At 41.8% G+C, this 26,886-nt stretch overlaps 1 protein-coding gene across 2 annotated transcripts in view; it reads left to right on the forward strand.

Annotated features, from left to right (window-relative positions):
• The window catches only part of ADCY2 (adenylate cyclase 2), a 1,451,375-nt gene that overhangs the window by 1,041,398 nt on the left and 383,091 nt on the right, over positions 1-26,886 (forward strand). For both annotated transcript variants that reach the window (XM_075586169.1, XM_075586170.1), the window contains exons 13-14: positions 11,589-11,658; positions 17,197-17,294. In XM_075586169.1, coding sequence (XP_075442284.1) covers positions 11,589-11,658; positions 17,197-17,294 — 168 coding nt within the window. The remainder of the gene's footprint in view (positions 1-11,588; positions 11,659-17,196; positions 17,295-26,886) is intronic.

Consider the following 26,886-nt stretch of genomic DNA (forward strand, 5'->3'; position numbering starts at 1 on the left):
GTCCTCTCTGCTCTCCTTGTGTGCTATAGCAATATCAGGATCCAGGTTTAGAAATCTTCTCCCCTTTGTCTTGCTGTCAGCCTGCAGTCTCTTTGCAGCTCAAGACATTTGTCCTCTGGACAGTTCAGTGCCCACTAAGGAAATCTTCTGGTCTGTCTTTCCTAGGTCAGCTCCAATTGTGAACTCAGGAATCCTCTGGTCTGTCTCAGAACAGGCTATTTCTGAGAGAGCTATAGTCAGCCACGTGGAGTTGGTTGGTTGCACACCAGCAATTGACCAGCACACTGCTGGATTAGAGGCAGGTTGCTTTAACAGAGATAAGTCCCTGTTACACTGCCCATCTGACATTTGCCAAAAAGCACGTAGATGATCCACAAAACTTCTGGAGCAAAGGGCATTTCGCCAAACACCTTGTCACTAGTGTGACCAAGGATACCATGATGGGGTTTTCTGATAACCCATTCTTCATGATCCTAGCTTCTCCCTCGATCCACCATCTCCCCCCCCCCGCCCCAATATCTGGTTCATGGACCGTATTAAGTTTCCCCACAAAAGCGTTAAAAACAACAAATATACAAAAAAATAAAAGAAAATACCTGTTAAAACAAGCTGCCGCCTTGGGAAAGTGGCTAAGCTCAAAATAATTCTCGGGAACTGGGACAATGACTAACATATCCACAATAAAGATAGTACCCATAAATGTTAAAGGGCTAAACTGAAATAGAAAGAGAAGATTGGCTCTCCAGGAATTAAAAAAAACCAAAGGGGACATTCTGTTTTTACATGACACGCATTTCAATTCGGATTCCCCCCCAAACACATTCAAACAAACATTCCCTCATGCACACTACGCTTCTTACTCAATGAAAAAATGGGGAGTAGCTATTCTATTTAAAAACAATGTTCTATTTATCTGCAAGAAGGTTACAAGAGACCCCGGGTGCAGGTATATACAGTAGTACTACAGGGCTCCCTTTCAGGGGTCCTCCTAACATTGTGTAATATATACGCACCCAACGAAAACCAACCTAAATTCTTAAAGGAGGCGGTTGGAGTCTCTAGATACGGAATCTCTGGCATCCATAATTGTTGCGGGAGATCTCAATCTGACAAGCAATCCGGATTTGGATAAATCCACAACTCTTGGTGCCGCCCATTCTAGTATAACCTTATAAAGGGCAAAAGAGTTTAAAGAATTTCTGGGGAGCTTTTCGCTCATAGATATTTGGAGAACACAATATCCAGGTCAACGGGATTATACTTTCAATTCAACTCCTCATCAGTCCTACTCGAGGATTAATTATTTTCTGGGTACCAAAAATATTCTCCAGGCATCCGCCCAGTCGACTATAGGAACAATATCTTGGTCTGATCATGCCCATGTCGAATTAGTGCTCTCTCTCCCTTTTGGTAAAAACAATAGATACCCCTGGAAAATAAATGACTCTGTTAAATTCGCAAGAAATAGAGAATTCAATCAAGCAAAAACTTTTGGAATATTTTTTATTAAATAAAGGCACAGTATCCTCTCCGGAAATGTTGTGGGAGGCACACAAAGCCTCAGTCAGAGGAGATCTTATCTCTATAGCATCATACAAGAAAAAAGAAAAACAAAAAAATACAGGGAAGCAGCTGACAATTTGTTTAATATAGAACAACAACATAAAAAAAACCCGTCCAAAAAACTTCGGCACTAGTGGAGAAAGCGCGATTGGAGCTTAAAAAGACCCAGCTGGAACAGGTAGAGAGCACTAAGATGGACAAACCAAAGATACTACAACAAGGGTAACAAGGCAGACAGACTATTAGCTAGTAAACTCAGAGGTCTGAGAGTTAAATCTCAAATCCTAGCAATTAGAACTAAAACAGGATTGATAACATACAATGACAGAGAATAGTTAAGGAATTTTCAAATTTTTATACCAAATTATATAATTTAGAATCGGCCAATGGGGGCCAATCAGGGTCCGAGGCAATAAACAAATATCTTAGAAAATGCAATCTTCCACAGATTTTGGAGGAGGTCTCCCAAAATTTAAATAAAAAAATAACTCTAGAAGAACTCTTAGAAGCTATAAAACAACTTAAAACAAATAAAACATCAGGCCCGGATGGGTTTTCCAACCTGTATTACAAAAAGTTTCGGGCGGTGCTGGCCCTGTTTATTCTCGAGATGTTCAACTCGTTTTTAGAGGGAGCCGAAATCCCTATATCAATGTCAATGGCTAATTTAGCCATAATACACAAGGAGGGAAGAGATCGACTTCAGTGTGGAAACTATAGGCCTATTTCCCTATTAAAATCAGATCTAAAGATCTACAGCAAAATTTTAGTGAATAGATTAACCCCAATTCTACCTAAACTTATTCACCTAGACCAAGTGACAGACAAGCCTCGGACGACCGAAAGGTCATAAATATAGTGGACCACGTGCATCTGACCGGTACGAAGGCAATTCTATTGAGCCTGGATGCAGAAAAAGCGTTTGATAGAATTAGATGGGCATTTTTAGATCAGACAATGTTAAAATTCGGATTTGCAAGCCCATTCCTGGAAGGTGTTAGAGCCCTCTATAGGAAGCCCACAGCCTATATTAGACTTCCAGGAGGATACTCGGATCCCATCAAAATTAACAATGGAACCAGGCAGGGATACCCACTGTCGCCCCTTCTCTTTGCATTGTCGATTGAAACCCTAGCAGCTATAATCCGTGAAGATATAAATATACAAGGAATCCAGATAGGCGAGACAAACTATAAAATCTCTTTGTTTGCAGATGACATAATTCTATCGTTAGCCAGCCCATTGATATCCCTTCCTAATCTTCAATCCCAACTAGTCCAATTTGGAAAAATCTCGGGATACAAAATTAACAATGATAAATCAGAGGCCCTAAATCTTACTCTGCCAGGCCCGGAGATCAAACTACCGTAAACAAATTTTAACAATAAATGGAGTAGCACACACATAAAATACCTAGGAATCCAGATAACCAACTCATATAAAGCATTATACCAGAAAAAATTTCCCCCCATGTTTGAAAAAATGAAAAAAGATCTGCAGACTTGGAATAGGTTTCAGATCTCCTGGTTTGGCAGAATAGCTAAGGTAAAGATGAATATTTTGCCCAGATTACTGTATCTCTTTCAAACTCTCCCAGTTAAGGTCCCCATGAGAGAGTTCAAAAATATCCAAAATAGAATTGTCCAATTTATATGGAACAATATGGAACAATATGGAACAATAAAAGACCAAGAGTGGCAAGATCGATAATGTCCCAGATATCCTTAAATACTATCAGGTGGCCCACATAAAGCAAGTTGTAATGTGGAACAATGTCCCAGCAACCTGCAGCTTGCTGGGGATCGAGTCAACTTATACGGTCTCTTCCTCTCTGACATGAATTATGGAGCTGTGAAGAGGGGGAGAGCCTGGCGGGAAGATTTAAATTGGGATCGATGAGATGCACGTGGGAGATCTGGTCTAAATGCAAAAGAAAATACTCGGTTCCACATTTCCTTCTCTCCTTATTCCCATAATAAATAACCTCGGGTTTCCTCCGGGTTGCTCCCAAAAAAATATGGAGCAACTTAGGAAAATGGATATTATATTAGCAAAGGATCTAATAGAATGAGGTAAGATTCTCTCATTTCAAGAATTAAAACAAAAAACGCAAAGGCAGAATTTACAAATTTTTAGGTTCTTCCAAATTAGACACTTTCTACAAACAATATTCCAGAACGCTAAATTCTCAGTCCTAACAAAATTTGAATCAATATGCAATGAGGGTACCTATCAGAAGGGATTGATCTCGAGAATATATACGGAAATATCAACCCATGCAACTACTCAACCCCATAATTACATGCTGAAATGGGCTGAAGATCTCAATATAGAAATAGATAATGACGACTGGAGGGATATCTGGGAATCGGCAGCTAAAACATCAATTTGTACAATTACAAAAGAAAATATCTATAAAATTCTATTTTACTGGTACCTAACCCCCAAGTAGGCTGAGACAGATTTTCCCAGGGACTCCAGACCTGTGCTGGAGAGGTTGTGGTATGAAAGGAGACATGGCCCACATCTGGTGGTCTTGCCCACATATACAAAAATTCTGGACCATGATAGAAAACATGATATTCGAAGTCTCAGACCTGAGAATTCCAAAAGACCCCTTGACCTATCTATTAGACGGCCCAATTGAGGGACTCCACGCACCAATAAGAAAGTTGATCACTTTTATACTTACAGCGGCCTGTTGCGCCATAGCGGCAGTATGGAAAAACTTAAAACCTCCGTCTAGACCAGGCCTGCACAACTCCAGTCCTCGAGGGCCGCATACAGGCCAGGTTTTCAGGATATCCCTACTTCAGCACAGCTGGCTCAATTAGTGGCTCAGTATGACTGACAGTATGACTGAGCCACTAATTGAGCCAGCTGTGCTGAAGTAGAAATATCCTTAAAACCTGGCCTGTTTGTGGCCCTCGAGGACTGGAGTTGTGCAGGCCTGGTCTAGACGTACAGTGATTAAAAGGGTAAACAGTGTCAAACTTATGGAAAGACTCTCAGCACAATTGAACCAGTCCTTAAATATTTATTATAAGGTATGGGAAATATGGCCACAAGACTGGGATTCTTCCTAAAAAGGAGATAGGTTAAGTTAAGCTCCCAAAATAAAACGGAAGGGGGAGGAAAAAAAAACAGGCTAAAATAACCTGGGGGGCGGACCGATCTATGGAACAGAGCGGTAGATCCCCCATCCTCCCTTCCCTCCTACCCATATCTCCTACCCCTTCTCTTTTCCTCCTCCCCCTCTCTTCTTTCCTCCTTTATCTTTCTGTCTTCCTCTCTCTTATATGAAAATTAAAAGGTTTGGCTTAAAATCTGTAATATAATCTCCAATGATAATCAATTTGAAACCAAAGAAACAAATAGAAACAGGGATTTGAATATATACAAGTTTATTCCTCACTCGTGTAGAGTACACGACAAATTCTATAACTGTTTTTGCTCTTGCCTGTTTCTCTCTTGTTTTTCCTAAAGAAAAATATTGGTTACAATGGAAATGTTTTACTTTGTCAAACCTAATAAAAAAAGATTGAAACAAAAAAAAACTTCTGGAGCAATGTTCTCTGGACAGACAAGTCAAATGTATAACTTTTTGACCTCAATGAGAAACGTCATGTTTGATGAAAACCAAAAATGCGTTAGAACAGAAGAACCACATACCAACTGTCAAGCATGGAGCATGGTGTTTGGAGTGTGATGGTTTGGGGCTTCTTTGCAGCCTAAGGACCTGTACGGCTTTCCATTATTGACAACAATGAATTATGTCTTATATCAAAAGATTCTGAATGTGAATGTCAGGTCATCTGTTGTGAGCTGAAACTGAAGCAAAAGTGGGCCATGCAGCAGGACAATCATCCTAAACATACAAGCAGATCTACAAAATAATGGCTGCAGATGAACAAATTCTGCATTTTAGAATAGCCTAGTACACTTCAGGACCTAAACCCCATCGAAATGTTGTGGCAGAACCTGACGCGAGCTGTCCATGCAAGGAAGCCCACAAATGTCACTAAGTTGAAGCAGTTCTGTAAGGAAGAAAGGGCCAAAATTCCTCAAAGCCGATGTGAGAGTCTGACCAGCAGTTACAGGAAATGCTTAGTTGAAGTCATTGCTGCTGAAGGGGGTGCCACGAGGTACTGCATTTAAAGGTTCACAGACTTTTTCACACGTGGATATTGAATGTTTAATCATGTGTGGATAAATAAATGTTGAACAGGTATAATGTTTGATCAGGTTATCTTCATCTATTATTAGGACTTAGATTAAGATCAATCACATTTTAGGTTTGAAAATCTAAGGAGTTCACAAACTTTCTCACCACTGTATATATTTAGAGCAACTCTTTTATGTCTTGTTGAATAACTCTCTTGAATATGTGCTTATCAAAATATGCAAATATTTTTATTCAACTACCTTTGTACTTTGTAAACAATATTTGTGTGCTGGGGCCCCACACTGTTCTATAGATTTATTTTTGGACTGGGTGCAGGTCCCATGCACTATGCACCATGCACCATGCACCATGCACCATGCACCATTACTCCTATTACCATTGTGTCCAAAGCAATGTAAGCTAGATGTGCTGCCTAATACTGTAAATTGATATAACTCTCTTGATGTGTTCTGCAGGTTTCAATTTAAATTTGTTTCAAAACATATAACTAAATGAACAAAGTGAACCATAAATAGAAAGCAAAACTATTCACCCATCTTGTGTTGTTACAAACTTTTAGTGATATTGGACAGAAGAAAAAATTGGAATGAGATTTTGTTTACAGAAAAGTTTCCTTTGTTCTACAATGAGTAGATAATGTGAAAAATAAGTAATAGGTAAAATAATTGCTATGTAAGAGGTTTCTGTGATACAAAAGAAGTATCCACATTTACTATGGCATTTTCACATCCCCTCCACTTACAAAATGGGATTGGGTACAAAAAACGGTATATATTCACCAAAGAAATCAAATTAATCCCACAGAAAGCAATCTTTTTTTTTCTTTGATAAATCGTTATTGCTTGTTACATATTTTGAAGAGCCAGATAAATAGTCACCTTTGTGTGAATTATTTGGGTAAATCTTCAACCATCTTTGCAGCAAGGAAGTAGCCTGGGGATTTTGTCCTAAATACATTTTGCCCTGGGACAGTTTTGTGGCAGGTAAAGGTGAATGATAAGTTCATTTGCATATTAATTGTATATAACTATTTACTGGGGAATTGTACCACAGTTTTACAATTTAGTTATAACTGAACAATATGCCCTAAATCTGTGCATAGTTATAAATCCCTAAATTATGTGAATGCGTCATAAATTAATGACTCATTTACTGGGGATTCATTTCACTGTGATATTTGATATACTGTTGAACTGTATAGTACAGTAAGTATTAAATGTTTGATTTATTGACAGGCTCTTTGGAAGACCCATCTTTTTCCAACCGGTACCTATTCAGATGTGTGAACTTGCCCTAATTCGCTTTGTCTATACTGGATATTTCTCTTAACCTTTCAAAAAAGTTCCAATATAGTTAAAAATAAAAATAAAATTTGTAGAACTTTTTAGTCTAAAAAAGTTTGGGTGGAAATAAAATTCAAAATTGTTAATTAATTTCAAAGAATCTACCCTGAAATATGAGCTTACGAGAGAATGAGTATTGTAAGTATGTGCAAATAAACTACAGTAGTATCTATCTATCTATCTTAGAAATTGATGCTGTTTTAACTCCCATTTTGCAGTCAAAGACTTAGCTAAATTACTTCCGGTATGTTTACTAGTTATTCTTGTCATATTTATTGACATTATTAAAAATGGATCTTTTTGGGGGTATGAAATCTGTACCTCCCCCCCCCCCAAAAAAAAAACCTCTCATAGTATACTTTGTACCATGTCTCGAACCTTTGTAGTCAGGCCCAGAGCAAAACTTAATTTCTGCATCCAGCTCTGGAAAAAGCGCTGCAAGATGAAATATTCTTGTGGCATTTCTTCTCTTTAAGGAGGTCGCTTGCATTTCTCACTGACATTTGGTGATAATTATGGAAAATGAGTGTGTGGTCAAGGGTATGTACCAAGATTTAATTTTTTTTAAATGGTCAAAATATCAGTACTAAAAAAATAATAAAAACCTTCAAAAAAATTGTGTTGTATGCATAAAGACTTCATACTTCATACACATGACACATAATTTGTTGTTTGAAATTATTTTTGACACATCCATTTGAGGATACACTGTTAATTAAAACAGAATTATATGTATTTTTTAATGTATTACTAGTATTATTAAATATCACTTTTTAGTGTAATATTATTTATAACAGACATATTATGAAATAATACATTGCGTTAACCCAGTGTTGCGCAAACTGGGGGGCGCAAGATTATTTAGGGGGGGTGCAGGCGGCGAAATCTGGGGGCGGGCAGACACTGTGCACAGGCGGCCCAGAAGCTCAAGAAGCTCAAGCTCAAGCTCTGAAGCTCAAGAAGCTCAAGCTCTGTGCTGTTGCTTCTCTGTACTGTCTGCTTGCTGTGGGGGTGAGGCCTTGCTGCGGGGCAGGGCCTTCACACAGACAACCCCTCCTCCTCCTGTCTGTTACTCGCCCCAGTTTGCAGTAGTACACGGGGGACCAGAGCATGCGTGTGTGTTGTGATTGAGTGTGTTGTGTGTGGGCTGTGACGTGACGTGACATAACCCTGCAGCATAATTTGACGTAGATACAAGGTAGGGTGGAGGGCGCGAGAGCCGGGGAAGGGAAGACAGGGGGGCGCAGCTTCAAAAGTTTGCGCTCCCCTGCTCTAAGAAACAATGCGTATTTTGATCTTGTCATTGCAAATTAATGGTTCAGTAGTGATGATAACTCTCAAGCCATGAGTGGTGTCAGTCTTTGTAGAAGTTACTATGGGCTTTGTTTTTATCGACCTTGACTTTTAAAGTAGAATATCTTTTGTTGGATTTTTTTATTGGTTTACCAATGATTTAAATCGCTGTTAACATTGATTACGTTAAAAAAATCCCAAATCAAGTTTGCTACTCTGTCTCCTGGTGTGCTACAGGTTCATTGTTATGTTGTTTTATGTATATGTCAATGCTTTGTCCCAGGTGCCTGACAACCTTTTATTTTGTGCTTAGGATTTAATTATTTATGAAAATTATACCACTGTCAGAAAGTAGCACAATGCGTTTGACTGCATATGTGTAACAGTGCATTAGCGTTGTTAGATTATTATTAAGAAACTTATGTTATTGTATTTAGTATAAAATTTCATTTTTTTCCAGTTGGAAGAAACATTACACTTTGTTAGTCTTAAGTATACTGTTTGTCATGGGAGACCAGAACTTAACACAGGGATCAAGGCATCAGACAGGACAAAGCAGTTCAATAAATAATTTTTATTCCTGCCAGAGCCAGCAAGCACAGCACAAAACACACAATCAGAGCTATAGTCACAAAAACAGGGCATGCAGGGGGAAAACTAGCTGGCTAAGTGCTGATGTCATATTAAAGGCTTATTTCCCTCTCTGATGGGGTAGGGACTGTTCAGACCACTCTGGTGCAAGTTAGGGCAGAGCACTTTTAAAACTTCTGTTAAAAGTCCTGCTATTCGCTAATTGATAAACAAAATTGTGCAATGCTCAGCGTGAACAAGTATATGCAATAAAGATAATTACAATTCTTTCGCTGGAGTACCCTTCAGGTTTAAATAGATTAGGTAATCTCCTATGAAACCAATCAACTGGTAGTATCCCACATGACACTATAGTAAGGTATACACACAATAAAGTGTCCAGACACATATATGAAATAATATAGTGTGATAAATGGTAGAAGAGATATAATTCTCAAGGACTCACATGTAGTGCACCATCCTTGTGTGATGATTAACGTCCACCACGTCCTCAGGTACAGGTGTGCTAATGTCTTAATTCAAATGCAGAAACAGGAACCATAAAGGCACAAAGCACTACTTTCCAGCAGGTAGAAATTATCAAAAAAGCAGGGAGAGCGTTCCCAAAGTGAAAAACAGAGCTAATTTATTAGCAGCATGGATGCATACAGCATACACAGGCAAAAAAATCCTCCACTTACATGTTTTCACCTTGATCACGCTGGCTTACAGGATACTGAGGTGTCCGCCGATGGTGTTGGGGGCATTAGGACAGGCTTCTGGGGTATTATAGTGGCTGGTTCATTTTCACTCTGGTGTCAGCGCCTCTGTCTCTTGCAGGCTCCAGGAATGTGGAGACAATCCCTGCAGGAGAACTCACAATACTCCCCCAGATAGATTGCACACCAGACAGGAGTATATTTTAACAGGAACACTCTTTATTCATCCTCTGCATACTCAGCATACAGATGCAGCAGTCGTTATTTTAACAAATCACGCGGTGTATACCTCGGAATACCCATGTCATGGCACGGGATTTCTTCCAACCGTACCGCATTAAGACGCGAGTGCAGGTGAGTACATAAAATTGCATTTTAGTTTTCAGGTTTTAAAACACCTGAAATTGTCACAGTAGCACAGTAGCACAGTACTGTACACATTACAATTCATTAATTTAATTGCATTTAATTGCAACCAATCCATGAAATTCAAACAAAGCAACCGGGATAAACATGTGTGCCTGGGGCGATTGGTGGCGTTCATGCTGCGTGGAGTACAGCAGCGCACACGAAAATGGCGCCGTGATTTGTTTCAATAACGGCCGTTGCCTCTGTACAACAGTATCAGCCTTCACAGTACAATCGGCCTCCAGCCTTAGGATGGTCCCTGGACTTCCACCCCTGACCTAAGGCACCGAGGGCAGTACAAACTCCTCCCTGACTCCCTAATAGAGTCAGAGGTATGGTAATCACCCCCATTCCCCAGAGGGAGGGAACAGCAGGTGCCAGAGCCCTGTACACCTCTATGTGATACCAGTCTCTTTCAAGGGGAGAGACTAAATTTAGGAAGTGCAGCCCCTTAAGTACAGAGGAGTAATGTCCAAGGTCTGAGTCCCTTATTGGGCAGAACACAGGCTTTAGCCCACCTCCTCCCCTGTCACTCAAGGTAGGTGGGGAAACCCCTGGATTGGTCCTGACATTGCCTGCACTGTTACCAGGGCTTGCATGTCAGAGAGGGCAGATTAGTAGCCAAACCAAGCATGGCTACACATGAATGGGAGTTATGCTGTACTCAAGTTTAGTACCCTTTAATCATTCTGGGCCTCTGTGTTTTCCATGCATCACATTTTTATCTTGTGTTTACGAAAACAAAATCCACCAGGTCTGAAATGGTGTAAACTTTTATGCTTAACGATTTACATAAAATGTATGAAACACTTTCTTACATTTGAAGCAAATGCAAGCAGAAAATGGAACAATGTGTTAAAAAAAACAACCTTCTTAATGTTGATCTTTACATGTCCCCCGATGGAAGTTAAAGCTGGATTGTGCTCCGCTAACACTTATGAGAAAATTTGCAAACACATGGATACTTTTTTTTTTTGGCTAACTTTCACAAAAAGTACACTACATTTTCACAAGTTGTTTCTTGAGCAAAATGTTAACACTCTGGCATCGTTTTTAATCTCTGTGACTTTCATCAGCCATAAATGTTCAAATTGTGCTATAAATGCATGAAAATGTTTTGCATTTTCTAAACATTTCTAAATGTTTTGCATATACTACAGGATTAGTAAAAGCGATACATGTTTTGATCATATTCATTTATGTTTGGAGAGAGAGAGAGAGACATAATACCTGCGTCATCATTGAACAAGGATTTGTATGTAGTGTTTTCGTGCCTGTTAATGGCACTTACTGTAATTTAATGATATTACACTTAACCACTACAATATTTAATTGAGTGAGATCTTTTACTATAATAATGAATCAGATTAAGATATATTTTTATTTCACTAGTTATGCTGAACAATTACCACATTTAGCTAAGTAAGGTCTTTCGTTTTGCAATAATAATGAATCACATAGATCTATGATATGTTTTAATTGATTTATTTCTTATATATTTTACAGGCAGTGGCTGAAGTCTGAAGACATACAACGAATATCATTACTTTTCCATAACAAAACTCTCGAAAAAGAAGTAAGTAAAAGGTTTTGAAAAAAAAATGTACACAATGGAGAGAACTCTAGTCTCCATGAGGAGTGTTAACAAATATCTAACTATTGATTGCAATGTTTATGCAAGCATTAAGAAGCACTTTTTGGAGGTATACAGTCTAAATATAGGAGACAATCCGAACTACAGTACTATAAACATGATAACATACAATCATAAAATACACTGCATATAATATGGACTATTTCATGACATTCATATCCATTTACTGCAATTTGACCAAAATAGAATTATCCGAAATCTCAAACATCAGTTGTTATCTGTTATTATAGGCTAAAGCTGCAAAATTCCGGGCATTACTGAAATCCCTGCTCTCTGATTGGCTAAAATTCCGGGCATTATTCATTCAGTAATGCCCGGAATTTTTGAAGCTTGAAAGGTGTTTATTTCAATGTGTTTAATTCCAGCCAATCAGCTTTTCATTTTTGACAGAGACAAAGCAGGGGATTGGTCCACAGGTAGGAACAGCTCTGAGAAAGGGACCCGGGGATTGGTCCGTAGGAAGCAGAAGGCAGTGACTCCTCCCCCTCCCTCCGGAACAGAGCCAACAGATTCAGTTAGGAGGGAGATAAAGATTGTGTACTGTAACTGCAAAGCAAGTGAGTGACTCTCTGCAGTTTGTTTGTGGCTACAGTTTGTGTGTGTGTGTGTTTGTCATTCAGTGTGTCTGCAGCAGTTTGTGTGTGTTAGCAGCAGCAGTGTTTGTGTGTGTCAGCAGCAGCAGCAGTGTTTGTGTGTCAGTAGCAGTGTTTGTGTGTGTCAGTGTGGCAGCAGCAGTGTTTGTGTGTGTTTGTGTCAGTGTCAGCAGCAGCAGTGTATTTGTGTCAGTGTGTCAGCAGCAGCAGCGTTTGTGTGTTTGTATGTGTCGGTGTGTCAGTGTGTCAGCAGCAGTGTGTGTGTGTCAGTGTGTCAGCAGCAGTGTCAGTGTGTGTGTCAGTGTGTCAGTGTGTGAGCAGCAGCAGCAGTGTTTGGGTGTTTGTATGTGTCAGTGTGCCAGCAGCAGTGTGTGTGTGTCAGTGTGTCAGTAGCAGCAGCAGTGTTTGTGTGTGTTTGTGTGTGTTTGTGTCAGTGTGTCAGTAGCAGAAGCAGCATTTGTGTGTCAGTGTGTCATTGTGTCAGCAGCAGTGTTTGTGTGTGTGTGTGTGTGTGGTGTGCTATTGTGTTGTATATGTGTGTAGCAGCAGAGTTTGTATGTAGCAGCAGTTTGTTTTGTGTAGACCTGCTGTGTGTGTGTGTGTGTGTGTGTGTGTGTGTGTGTGTGTGTGTGTGTGTGTGTGTGTGTGTGTGTGTGTGTGTGTGTGTGTGTGTGTGTGTGTGTGTGTGTGTGTGTGTGTGTGTGTGTGTGTGTAGAGCTGCAGTGCGTGTGTGTGTCAGTAGAAGCGTTTGTTTGTGTGTAGACCTGCTGGGTTGTGTGTGTGTGTGTGTGTGTGTGTGTACACAGACGGGGCGGCAGTGTGTGGATATAGATAGCTGCAGTTTAAGCGTACTGTATATTGAGGTGCTTTAATGTATTTACCATTTTATTTTAATAAAAAAATCTATATAACTATACAAAAGTGTCCTATTATTTATGAAAAAGTCTACATTTAGCCTATAATAGTAATAATCCCCTCAGAACAGGGCATTACTGGCCAATAATGCCCTGGCTGGAAGAGTTGAAGGCCCGAGGCGAATGCCCTGTTCTTCGGGGATTACTACTTAATTAAAGACTGACTATAGCAATCATGTTAATTTTGTGCTTCATATAAGGAATACATCATAGGACTAGGCAATTCAAATATTTGAGAATTCAACATCTGCATCAAAGCTCCTTCAGCTATTGACAAATCACTGTAATACTGTAGAAGTGAAAGGCCAGGCATGTTTCAGACAAAAGGTGAAAAGGTATATACTGTACTGCATGAATGTTTGATCTCTGCAAAACTTAACAGCACAGACCTGTTTATAAGTTTTTGCCATTTTACATACATTATTTACTTGCTTAGTTTTGTTATAACAAACACAGGTTAACTCGGCTACACATATTGGGTCATGTACATTATTAATGACACACACACACACAGTTAAGTTAAGTTATGGTGGGTAAAAAAAGTGACAAAAACCCTCCACAGTAAAGCATGTAGCAAATGGAAAAATTACTGTATGCTCATTTGCATGGGTAGAAGCAGAAATTCCCCAGCCGCTCCTACAGGTGTCTAGGATGAACAAATAAACAGCAATAAAGAAATAATACAAACGGTTACAAAATGCTGCTCAACTTTCACTGGATCTTCCTTGTTGATCCTTGAGGTGTAATAGTGTAGAGGAGTCAGGGAGCGCAGTTCACCGATGTTGGAATATGTAAAACAGAACACACAATAATAGTGTAACCCTGAGGAAGCGACTGCACCTAGTCTACTATGGCACACGGCGCAAATCGGACACCGAAGAATGGGATACCGTTTTTGCCTACGTCACACAGCCCGAGTGCCCTTAGCTCCTCCCCCTCCGATTCAGAGTGTCCACTGTGCCCCTGTGTCGTTGAACACAATTCAACTCCCAAGTTCCTATCTAGCCACCAATAGAGACCCCTACTCATAATACCTATCTAAAGATGTATAATAATATAAAAACATCTTGTGGTGGGTATAAACAATTCAAAGTCTAAATAACCGAAAAGCACCATGAAACATCCAATGTCATTGGCCCAATCTGATCTTTGCCGGCATAAAATATCCACGAATACATCAACTGTAACAAAAAAGGAGGAACAAGAGAGAGAAAAGAAAAAAGAAAAGGGCAATAATTAAAAAAATTGATTATACCAGTACAAAGTATGGTTGTGTAAAAACAACAAATGACATAAAACTAAACCTCCCATGAATTAGGCGACATTCTTAATTTTTGTATCCATATAATATCTCATGCTCATTTATAGAATTATATTGATGCAGGAACATCATTTTATAATTTTGCAATAAATAACTTGGGAGTTGAATTGTGTTCAACGGCACAGGGGCACACACATCAGAGAGCAGAGGAACCGCAAGGCGCAGAGAGTCCTCTGCAACACCAGCGTCACCAGTTGGATCACCCACCCCATTACCAGGACGCTTGTCGTTTGCAACATGCCCTATCACAGGGTTTTCCTGTGAGTTTGCACTGCCTACTGCTGCTGCGGTTTAATGTATACCAATACATTGTTATTGCTGCCTGAATACTTTCCCAGAGTGGTTTTTATTGTCACTACTTCATTGTCACTGCTGTCCTGTTCAGTGATTTGCTGCTTTTTGTTTTGCTGTTTATATGTCATTCAGCATTTATTCCATCTTTATTAGGTGATTCTGTTCCATTGTTTGTTCACCTACCTGTTTTATCTGCATTAGGGAACCTTTTTATCTGCACACCTCTGCATCAAGGTAATTTAAGATTACCATTCCAGACAGGGTTGCACTATTATTGTGTGTTCTGTTTTACATATTCCAACATCGTGAACTGCGCTCCCTGACTCCTCTACACCATGCTCATTTGCATCTCTTAGACAGGTCTGCAACCCTGCCTTTCACCATTATCACACAGCGCTTCCACTGCAGCAGGTATTCTGGGAAATGACATGCAAATGAGAACACAGTGCACCTTTTGCTTCAAAACCATTTAACATGGTTACTGGCTATGCATCTTAACCCAGGCTGTGCTCAAAGCTGTGAAATGCAGCAAGTTTAAGCTTATAGGGGACCATGTTAAATGGTTTTGAAGCAAAAGGTGGCACTGTATGCTCATTTGCATGTCATTTCCCAGAATCCCTTGCTGCAGTGGAAGTGCTGTGTGCTGTGTGCTAGTGGTGAAAGGCAGGGTTGCAGACCTGTCTAAGACGTGCAAATGAGCATACAGTAATATTTCCATTTGGGTGTCCGTGTCTGTGTGTCTGTGTCTGTGTCTTTTTAGACCGCATTCTAACAGGCGTTAAAAATACAATAATATTAATATATATATCTTAGCATAATGATATGTATGTTTTTTGCACAAGATATCATTACCCCATTCACTCCACTGTACCCATGCTTGGCCAAGGAAATGTTAAGGTTTTTGCAATGAAAGTTTGAAACAACGATTTGTGTGTCAGTTTTGTGATAAATCCTAGTAACTAAAACACTGTTTCTTTCACAACAAGTTACACGTTAATGAGGTTTTGGTGCCAAATGCATAATAGATCATGTGACTTCTGCAATCTCATTAACATGCAAAAAATATTGTGATTGGTTTTATTTCTTTGCACAGCAGTATGTAATATGACTATCTAAAGCTTGTCTGAATGGGCCATATTAAACACCACGCAACCTGTAATTTTCTCTACTTTTAAGAACATATAACATCCCGCAATTACTTTATATGTAGCTAATGTTTTTATATGAGAAAAGGATGGTGGGTCCAAAAGTAGCACTACACAGATTTTGATACACCGCTACTTTCTCATGTAATTACCGTTACTGAACAATGATCCACAACTTATATATTCTGAAAGTAGACAACAAAAGGTATCCTGCGATGGGTTTCTTTAAACTGTCAAGCTGACTATGAAGATTGCACCTTTCTATGACAGTTAAAATAAAAATTCTGCAACAGAATAGCGTGCACTTTGACATCTTTCCCAACCCCCTCCCAAGGCAGAGTTTTATTCTTACATACAGTATATGGGGATATTGTAAACGAGAGAGGGCGCACTGTCAATTAAAGATAACCTCAAATGTGTAAGAATAAAAATGTGCCATTAGGATCTTATGAAATAGAAGTTTTCAAACACAATGTGAATGCAAATGTGTATGCAACTCGTGTTTAAGAATTGATTTTCACAAGACTCCTCAGAAACTCTTGTGTGCGTTTATTTGTATATACAGCTATTGCTAATGCTGGCCTGACACAGTGAATCGGGACCCACACAATGCTCAAGTGAGCGTAACCAACATACAAATGCATTAGCTGCCTGCAAAAAAAGGGGCAGCACTAACTTGCAATCACGCCGGGTACATATGAATATATACCGTATGAACACACAACCAACTAACTAAAAAAACTGGTCTCCTCTAAATCTAAACTTCAAATCCCCCTTATCTTTCTGACGGGGCGGGGGAACGGGTGTGATAACAGAACTTGTTAGTGGTCAGAGGGGGCTCCCATAGGCTGTCCTACTGTCTCCTCTCTCGGTCTGAGTGATGACATAGTTACCCAGCGACAAAGGAGCATCTGGTTAGAATCAGGCCCCTCACTTATGCAGGAGTAGGGGGAAGAAGGATAACATTTTCAAACGTTCTAAGGGCCTTGCATTTTAAATGTTTCTAAACATCACAATGGCATTGAAGGGGTTAACAAGAGTTGCTGTAATTAAAAATGTATTTCACTTGGATTAAGCAATTACCTGCTGCTGAGAATACTGAGAAAGCATAACCATGTATTCACAAATACCTAAATACAATATCTAAATGTAAATACAGATATTTACAGTAACATTCTGTATTTATTCCCTAGTACAGGGCAACTACACTTCCAGCCTTCAAGTATTATGTGACATGTGCGTGTCTTATATTCTTCTGCATCTTTATAGTGCAAATTCTGGTATTACCAAAGTAAGTACATTTTATTTTTTGTTGTTTGTAACTTATTGACACAGTGAGGGTAATTTGTTAAATTGTGATCAGATCAGAGCACTATTGCCAGGGCCACTGACAAGGGATAATCCATGACAGCTGTGTCGGACTTGGGAGAGGAGTCAGGTGGTTAGGCTTCCCTCCTCCATTGAGCTCCCCCAACCTCACCTCCCAAGCAGGTAAACCCCCCACCCCCCAGCCTTGCACTTAACATCTACCATTCCTCCGACTGATCGACAGCTTCCTATGGCGTAAGTTACAACTTCAGTCCTGAGTCACAGCAGACCTGTCAGCTGGCCTGACTATCACACAGGGACACTGATTCAAATCAAGGGTCATTTATGTGCGAAAGTGACCCAATTGGTACTACCACAGTTCAATTTTAGAACCGCACTTTATCCAAAACAGAGGTTGTACACATTTTTCATCAATGCAAAATTAAGGAAAGACACCATACACATGTTTACTGTATATATGCATTGTTACAACATAACGCATTTTTTATTACTAGTTCAGTCCAAATAAGTTTTCAGAAACCTATTGAAAATGAGTGATGTCTTCAAAATATTATGTTTTGATAAAATTTTCTTTGAAATCAGTGTGATGGTAGGGGGTAGCCAGTTTTCATAATAAAGGTGAAGCCTCACTGGTTACCCCTGGAATCCGTGGGTCCCTGGCAGCTAAATAGCACCATAAGCAAGGGACAGCATAATGTATAGCATAACCCAGACCTGTTCATGGTTTTATATGTTCCCTGTCCTCAATAAACATGAAACTTCGGGAGTGTGAGTTTTAGGTGGGATATTTGGGTCGAAATTTATTTATCTTGTTTGCTGGAGTTCGGCGGACAAAGTTACCAGTGGTCCCCGACGTACAGGCATGATTTGTGGGTACACGAGGTGAATTACACACCTCGCACCACAGTGTTCCCAAGAATCCTGGTTTTCGAGCCCAAGTATCCCAGTCCCATTTCCCTCACAGGTATAAGGTTCCCTAAAAAATATAGTTGATTAGAACAGTGTTTTAATGTTTAATACTGCATGTATTAATGTCTATACAGTCAGCCAGGCATCTACATAGGTGCCGGGATATCTGCATAGACATCTGCGTTCAAAGGAAGGAAAGTATGTCCAGAGGTGAGAAAAACATATTGTGAGCGGGGAAGGGCAATATGCCAGGTCCAGAGAACAAAGGGCACCCCTTTGGGACACCTTTTGGACTTCCAGTCCTGGTGGAGCCTGCCCAGCAGGTGACAATGGGTTGGCTGGGGGAAGATGATGCTCGTAGGCACGTTTCCCATTGGCCATTTCATAGCTTTTCGAGCCGGCTTGGCACTCCCCCTCCTCTGATGTCAACAGCCAGACAATCCCCCGCTCTGACTTCCATGTTAAGGATAGCTCAGCGGAGGGTATGTATGGAGATGGCCCGATCAGAGAACCAGACCATCTAGTGACTTGAGTCAACGATGCTATGGCGGGCTTTTCAAAGTTGCTCTATTGCAAATAGCAGATAAACCAGCTTCATTTTGGAGCTAGGAAAGTCTGCCTAGCTGAGGCTAAGTCAGACACGAAGTCCACGTTCTCAAAATAGAACGTAGCAGTCGCAGTTGGGTATTCTAACCGAAAAGAGTACCAGAAAGCACAGGATGAGGTTCCGTCAGGGTAAGCCTTCCGAAGCAGGTGCCCTGCACCTATTTTAGGTTAGTTTTCACTCCCAGACCTCCAGGAAGTGTATATTGTATCTGTATTTTGTATTTCATTGTGTGTATGTGGGTTTACCCGAATAAACTACATTTTATTCCACTACCATGTTTTGCTTAGTGAATTGATCCCTGAAGGTGAAAGGTGTTAAAAGTGCTGGTCTCCCATGTCAATAATTTTAACCAAAACCCAGCCAAAATATTATTTACCATTAAAAAATTGCAGTCACATTTTACGCTCCCAAATATTTGTACTGCAATACTGTGGGGTTCTGCAATTTAAAAATACAGTTCAATTAAACAAATTTTAATAAAAAAAAATAAAATCATCGTAGCTTTTCATTAAACTGCAATAGTGATAATTGGAGAATAATTACACAAAATCTTCCATTGCTGTCAAGTCTTTAAGGAGTTTGGCATATCATTTGGAAGGGTATTTTGTGAAGGGAAATCGTTGCCAACATTAACCGCTCATAATCTATGGTTGGTGCTAAAAAATATAATAGGAAAGAGTTAGCCGTTCCTGTCAGATGTCTTTGAGTGCCATTTTTAGGGACCACAGTACAGATGTAGCAAGCATTAATCTACTTGGTGGTGCTCACCATCGAATGGAATAATGGGTTAGCTCCACCCCTTTTTTGCTCACAACTAATGCAGACACAATGGTATCTGTTCCTGCAGGCGCGTTGGGTGTCCTGCTGCAACACACCTGCGGGACAAATAACGTCTGCTACATCTGTAAGTGGTGTTATTGACATGACCCGTTTAAAAAAAAATAGTTATATATGTCACAGTTTTACCTTAACTGCTCTTGATGTGGATGAATCTTAATGTCATCATCTCATTGTGAATTGGTACAATACATTTGACTTTTTCCTCATACAGAACTTTTAACGTAAGATGTACTGTAATTGTGCCTGCAAATTTGTTTTACAAACATACTAGAATTGTTTTAGAAATAAATGTATATTATTATATGATGGTGCATACGCTCAATGGTCTTTCATACTTTACCAATGTTGTGCATTCCCATTATATTTCTAAGGAACTTTATTAAACGTCCTTTGACATCTTTAAATTGTTTTAGTATCCATTAACATCCTACTATAACCTCATATTAAATGTATAAAAAGCTATAAAGAGTTGAAGGCCCGAGGCCATGCTGAGGGACTTTAACCCAGCCTGGGCATTATTGGCCAGTAATGCCCTGTTCTGCGGGAATTATTATTATTATAAGATACACATAGGCTTTTTTCATAAATAAATCACTTTTTTATACAGTGTAGTTACTGTATATAGATTTTTTAAATTAAAATAAAATTGAAATTACACTAAAGCACTTCTTTCTCTATACACGCACACGCACACACACACACACACGCACGTACACACTCTACAGCCTTCACACAAACACACACACACATTGCTGCCCCTCTCTATATGCACAAACACACTCTGCAGCTCTATAAACCCACACACTGCAGCTCTACACACATACACACACACACACAAAACTCTGCAGCTACACACACAAACTCTACAGAGACACACACATCCACACACAAAACTCTGAAACTCTTTGCAGACAGGGAGGGAGGGGCAGAAGTCACTGTCTGGCTGCTGCCTCCTATGAAAGCGGATTGGCTAGAAATAAAAACTTGGCAAGGTGCCAAAAATTCTGGGTCATTAGCGAATTAATAATGCCTGGAATTTTTACCAGAAAGCAGGGTTTTCAATAATGCCTGGAATTTCTCAGTTCAGCCTATAATAAAAAAAATATTGATGTGAATCATAATGTTCTACAAGTAAACTTGTCCAAATTAAATTAAGATTTCTGTTAAATATTTGAATAGTTTAGTTAACCCCATTTTCTACAGTAGTTTTAAAGTGGTGATGTTTACTCTAACAAAATTTTAATTGCAGTAGCCAAATTAAAGAAGTAATACAGTACAGGTGCAGCAGCCAGGATTCGACCACATCGAGATAAAAATGCAACATATTGTGTGGTTGTCCGAGGTTGTCCGCTGTAGACTAAATGGCCAATCGGATTAAAATAGCTGCACTTACCCCTGCCAGGATGAAGGCCGTCCTCGTCTTCCTCCTCATCTTCCTCCCCACCCTCTGTGGGCAGCAACATTACAATAAAAATAAACTACTGGCCACTAACACCTTAATCACCTTAGCTGTTAGTAACCGTTTTAATAATTAAGGGGTTAACCACTCTTCCATGCTACCCATCCAGGAGGTATAACCACCCTCCCTAGGGCAACTACCCCCTCTCCTTCTCCTCATTGATTATCACAATGGTAAACCATGCCCAAAATATTTTACCAGTATGACAATCAATGGGTGGAGGGGTTGAGGGGTGAGGGTAGTTTCTCCAGGGAGGGTGGTTTGGCCTCCAGGTTGGCAGCGAGGGAGGGGGGGTTAACCCCTTAATTACTATAGCAGTTACTAATTGCTAAGGTGATTAAGGGGTTACTGACCAGTAGGTTTTTTTTGTAATGTTGCTGCCCACGGAGGACGAGGAGGAAGACGAAGAGGAAGACTACAATGGACTTCAGCCTGACAGGGGTAAGTAGAACTTAAATTTACTTTATGCTTGCTGGATAATATTTTATTTTTAATGGCAAATGCGCAATTTTCCTGATGTGGATAATAGTAATTTTGCCCATTATTATACTGTATGTGTTGGGGGGGGGAGTTTGTTGGGGATAGAGGGGGTAGATAGTAGGGTTGTTGTATTCTAAATGTATCTTGGAGGTATAGGGGGTAAGTGATGGGGGTATTTGCCCCGGGGTGGGTGGTTAGGCCTCTCAGGTGGGTAGCGGGAGGGTTAACCCCTTCATTACCATAGATGTTACCACTGCTATGGTAGTGAAGGGGTTAACTTCTTGCGCAACCTTCCTTGTAGGTTTATCCCCTTCATTGCCTTCACAGCTAGCCGCTAAGTTAATGAAGCTGTTATTTTATTTTAATAACAGAGTATTGAAACAGGGGTCTCTGGAGAAAAATCGCATTAATTTCTGGTCCGGGGACCCCCTGCTTTTCGAGTTGCAGGCCTCATTATGGGATGCAGGTACCCCTCTGCATTGCTTAAATCTCCCACGTCACATGCCCGGGAGATATAAATGCACAGGAGTTACCGGAGCCTATTGCTTGGGAAGCAGGGGGTTCCAGATGCTGAAATTAATGTGGTTCTGCTCCAGAGACCCCTTCTTCTATACTCTGTTATTAAAATTGAAATAACAATAATTTGATCACCTGTACAAGTGTGAGGTCCGGGGGAATACCTCCCTCTAAAGGGGTTCCCCCCGTGACTGTACTCACCGCCGCTCCTGCTGTGCCTCCATGCCGCCGTGGGCAAGATCTCCCCTCTCCTCCGCTTCCCACGGCGGCTGCTGACCTCGCGCATGCGCGCGCACGGCAGGGGACCTTTGCGTCCTCCCTCAGGGGGAGTTGCCGCCCCCAGCTGAGGCCACGCGCATCTCTCCCGTGCGGTGCACATGCCTGATGCGCGTGCACCGCTCACAAGCTGCACATCTAACACAGCTGTGGTAAGTCTCCCTACCAATCCCTATCTTCCCTGGGGCCGCTCCCTCGTTACTCCCCCTCTCCCTATTGATCCTTCCTCCTACTTATACCTTGCTCAGCCATTCATTCTTTGGCTGAGCATAGCTTTGTATGACCTGTGTTAATCACGGTCGTGCCTGCCTCAGTTCCTGTCTCTTTGTCTCCTTAGTGATTCTTTGCGTACCGAACCGGCCTGGCTGTGGATCCGCTCTGGTCTTCTACCCCTGCTCTGTATCCTGACCTCCTGGACACCCCGACCCCTTTACCTCGGTTTGCAGATTCCGACCTACCTCCCGGCTCTAGACCCCAGGCTCTAGGTACCACCTATCTTCTGGAATCTCCCTTCTCGTCTGGCGAGTATCTTACTTTATCTTATACTCCCAGATGTTCCAGACGCCTATTTTCCACTTTCCAGGCGTGTCCCCGTAGCTGTGGGTGCAATTTGTTACCCATCTCACCTCAGTATCGGGGTCCCTCCTTGTCCGTGGTGAGCACAGCGTAACATTATGCTCAGCCCCACAGACATGGACCCCGAAGAGGTTGAGCAACCAAGCCCTATGCAGCGACTTCTCCAGCTAGAGGCGCAGCTTGCGTCCATGACGCAGGAGCTCTCTAGACTCTCCTTGTTGTAGCCTTCCCCAGGCTCCTCTGCCATGGCAGCTGCGGCGTTTCCCTCCCCGGGCCTTCCTGTGGCTGTGAATCCTCGTCTCCCGGCTCCCAACCGCTATGCAGGGGATCCCCACAAGTACAGAGGGTTTCTAAATCAGTGCGAGATGCAATTTGAACTATCCCCCTTGCGCTTCCCCACTGCTCTTTCAAAGGTGGCCTATATAATGTCTCTCTTGAACGGAAAGGCCATAGCCTGGGCATCCCCCATCTGGGAGCGGGATCCTGCCATGATGCATGACTATTCTCGCTTTCTTCGAGAATTCAGGCAAGTATTCGATACGCCTGGTCGTCAAATTACGGCAGATTCTTCTCTCTTCCATATTTCCCAGGGTACTCGTCCTGTCGCCGAGTATGCTTTGGACTTCCGGACCATCGCGGCGGAGACCTCCTGGAATGATGGCTCATTGTCAGCAGCCTTTTGGCAGGGTCTGTCGGATGACATCAAGGACCAGCTGGCCACTATGGAGAGACCCACCAGATTGGAGGATCTCATTGCGGTCTGCTTCCGCGTGGACCAGCGGCTACGAGAGAGAAGAATTGAACACGCTCTTCCTCGTACCAACTCCTCCCGATCTTCCAGCCGTAGTCTCGTCCATCACGTCCCCCAACCCATGGATGAGCCCGAACCGATGCAGCTCGGAGGTCATCGTCTATCCGCGTCTGAGAGACAGCGCCGACGAGATGGTGGACTGTGCCATTACTGCGGTCATCCCGGTCATCTGCTGGTAAGCTGTCCTCTGCGACCGGGAAACGCCAGGACCCAATAAGGTATGAGAGGGTCTCATTGGGTATAATCTCTTCTCCTCTTTCTTCTTCTAAGGTACTTCCCAATCGTATAATGCTGCCTATTTCTCTGGCCTGGAATAACTCCCTGATCCCCGCCTATAGATTCTGGGTCTCAGGGGAACTTTATTGATCAGAGTTTTGCCTATAGGAATGGGATTCCCTTTCGATCTAAGGCTGTTCCAGTTGGTCTGGAGGCCATAGACGGGCGTCCACTCCAACCAGCCTTTATTTCTCTGGAGACTTGTTCTCTATCCCTCTCTACGGAGGACGGTCACCAAGAGAAGATTATCTTGGACGTGATCCACACTCCATCAGTAGATGTAATTCTGGGACTCCCCTGGTTGCAACTTCATAACCCACAATTAGATTGGGTTGGTAAAGAGCCCATACGATGGAGCCCCCAGTGCCTTAAGACCTGTCTTCCCCCTAAACGGATGTTAGCCGGAGTGGAATTACCCGCTGAGTTTAAGACTTCCCTTCCAACGGTCTACTAGGACCTGGCGGACGTTTTTGATAAGGTACGTTCTGAAGTGTTACCTCCCCATAGAGATTTTGACTGTCCCATTGAGCTCCATACCCGGTGCTACCTTACCCAAGAGCCGTTCTTACCCCCTATCCATATCCGAGACCAAGGCCATGACCGAGTATATCCAGGATAACTTGAGAAAAGGTTTTATCCGCAACTCTTCATCTCCAGCTGGAGCTGGATTTTTTTTTGTTAAGATAAAGGATGGTTCCTTGCGCCCCTGTATTGACTACAGAGGTCTTAACAAAATTACGATCAAGAACCGTTACCCCCTGCCACTTATTTCCGAACTCTTCGATCGATTTTCAGGGGGCAACAATTTTTTCCAAACTTGATCTCCGCGGAGCCTATAACCTTCTCCCCATCCGTTAGGGCGACGAATGGAAGACCGCCTTTAACACCCGGGATAGGCATTATGAATATCTAGTCATGCCTTTCGGCCTGTGTAATGCCCCGGCAGTCTTCCAGGAGTTTGTCAATGAGATCTTCCGCGATCTCCTCGACAGCTTCGTTATAGTATACCTTGACGATATCCTTATTTTTTCCAAATCCCTCTCTGACCACATTCAACACACCAAAGTAGTCCTGTCCCGCCTTCAGGAGAACAACCTCTATGCTAAGCTAGAGAAATGTTCTTTTCATCTTTCTTCCATTCCCTTTTGGATATATTATTTCTAGCACTGGCTTCTCTATGGACCCAGTCAAACTCAAGGCTGTTTTAGAATGGCCACAACCCACTTCCCTGAAAGCCATACAGTGATTCTTGGGATTTGCGAATTACTATCGTAAATTCATCAAGAATTTTTCTTCTACCGTGGCCCCCATTACTGCCCTCACCAAAAAGGGAGCTAACACAGCAGTCTGGTCTCCTGTAGCTCTCCAAGCTTTCGACTCCCTCAAAAAATCTTTTGCTTCTGCTTCTATTTTGCGTCACCCTGATCCCGGGCTTCCTTTTACCCTAGAGGTAGACGCATCTGACGTCGGTGCTGGCGCCATTCTCTCTCAGAGACAGTCCCCACAGGCCAAACTTCATTCCCGTGGGTTCTTTTCAAACAAAAATTCTTCGGCAGAACGGAACTATGATGTCGGAAACAGAGAGCTCTTGGCTATTAAACTCCCCCTTCAGGAATGGAGACATCTTCTGGAGGGAACGGAGACCCCCATTTCGATCTTTACTGATCATAAAAACTTACTTTACATTGAGAGTGCATGTCGCCTTTGGACGTGTCAGGCTCGATGGTCTCTTTTTTTTCTCGAGATTTAATTATCTCATATCTTACATTCCTGGTTCAAAGAATCAAAAGGCAGACGCACTTTCACGTCAATTCCTGTTTGAGGACAATTTCGAGGTTATCTCCGAAACAATCTTACCCTCTAAATATATTGTTTCGGCCAATTCTTTTGATATCCTGGATCAGGTTATGGCAGCACAGTCTAATCTCCTGAGGGGCCTTAAGGTGCCGGTCGGCCGTCTGTATGCAGCTCCATGCTTCCTTAAGAAGATTCTTGAGTGGGGTCATTCTTCTAGGTCAGCCAGTCATCCAGGCATTAGCAGGATTTCTGACCTCATTGGTCGTACCTTTTGGTGGCCAACCATGTTGCAGGACATTTCAGAATACGTAAAAACTTGTCCAATCGGCGCCCAGGTTAAGACCGCTCGTAAAAAGCCATTCGGCCATTTACAACCCCTCCCTATACCAGAACGTCCATGGAGTCATCTGTCCATGGACTTTGTGGTGGAACTTCCAAACTCTAAAGGGATGAACACCATTTCGGTTGTCGTGGATCGTTTTTCCAAGCAGGCCCATTTCATTCCCCTCAAAGGCCTACCCAGTTCCCCTACCCTGGCAGACATTTTTGTTAAAGAGATATTCCGCATTCACGGAGTTCCTCTTTCCATCGTATCTGATCGAGGTACACAATTTGTCTCAAAATGTTGGCGAGCCTTCGCTCGCAGGATGGATATCATCCTCCATTTTTCGTTAGGGTATCATCCCCAAACTAATGGGCAAACCGAGAGAACGAACCAGACTCTGGAGCAATACCTCAGATGCTTCATCGCAGACAGCCAAGACAATTGGGTAGATTTACTTCCGTGGGCAGAGTTCTCCCATAACTCTTTAAAGAATAGCTCCACGTTGAAATCCCCTTTTTTCATTCATTATGGTTTTCACCCGGGTCAGCTGCCCATCTCCTTAGTTCCTTCCGGGGTTCCAGCGACTGATGACCGAATCAAGGATCTTCAGGAATCCTGGAAAAGGATTCAAGAGGCTTTGAGAAACGCAACCCATAGACAAAAGACACAGGCAGATCGTCAC

This window comes from Ascaphus truei, chromosome 2, assembly GCF_040206685.1.
Source record: "Ascaphus truei isolate aAscTru1 chromosome 2, aAscTru1.hap1, whole genome shotgun sequence".
NCBI classification, from domain to species: domain Eukaryota; kingdom Metazoa; phylum Chordata; class Amphibia; order Anura; family Ascaphidae; genus Ascaphus; species Ascaphus truei.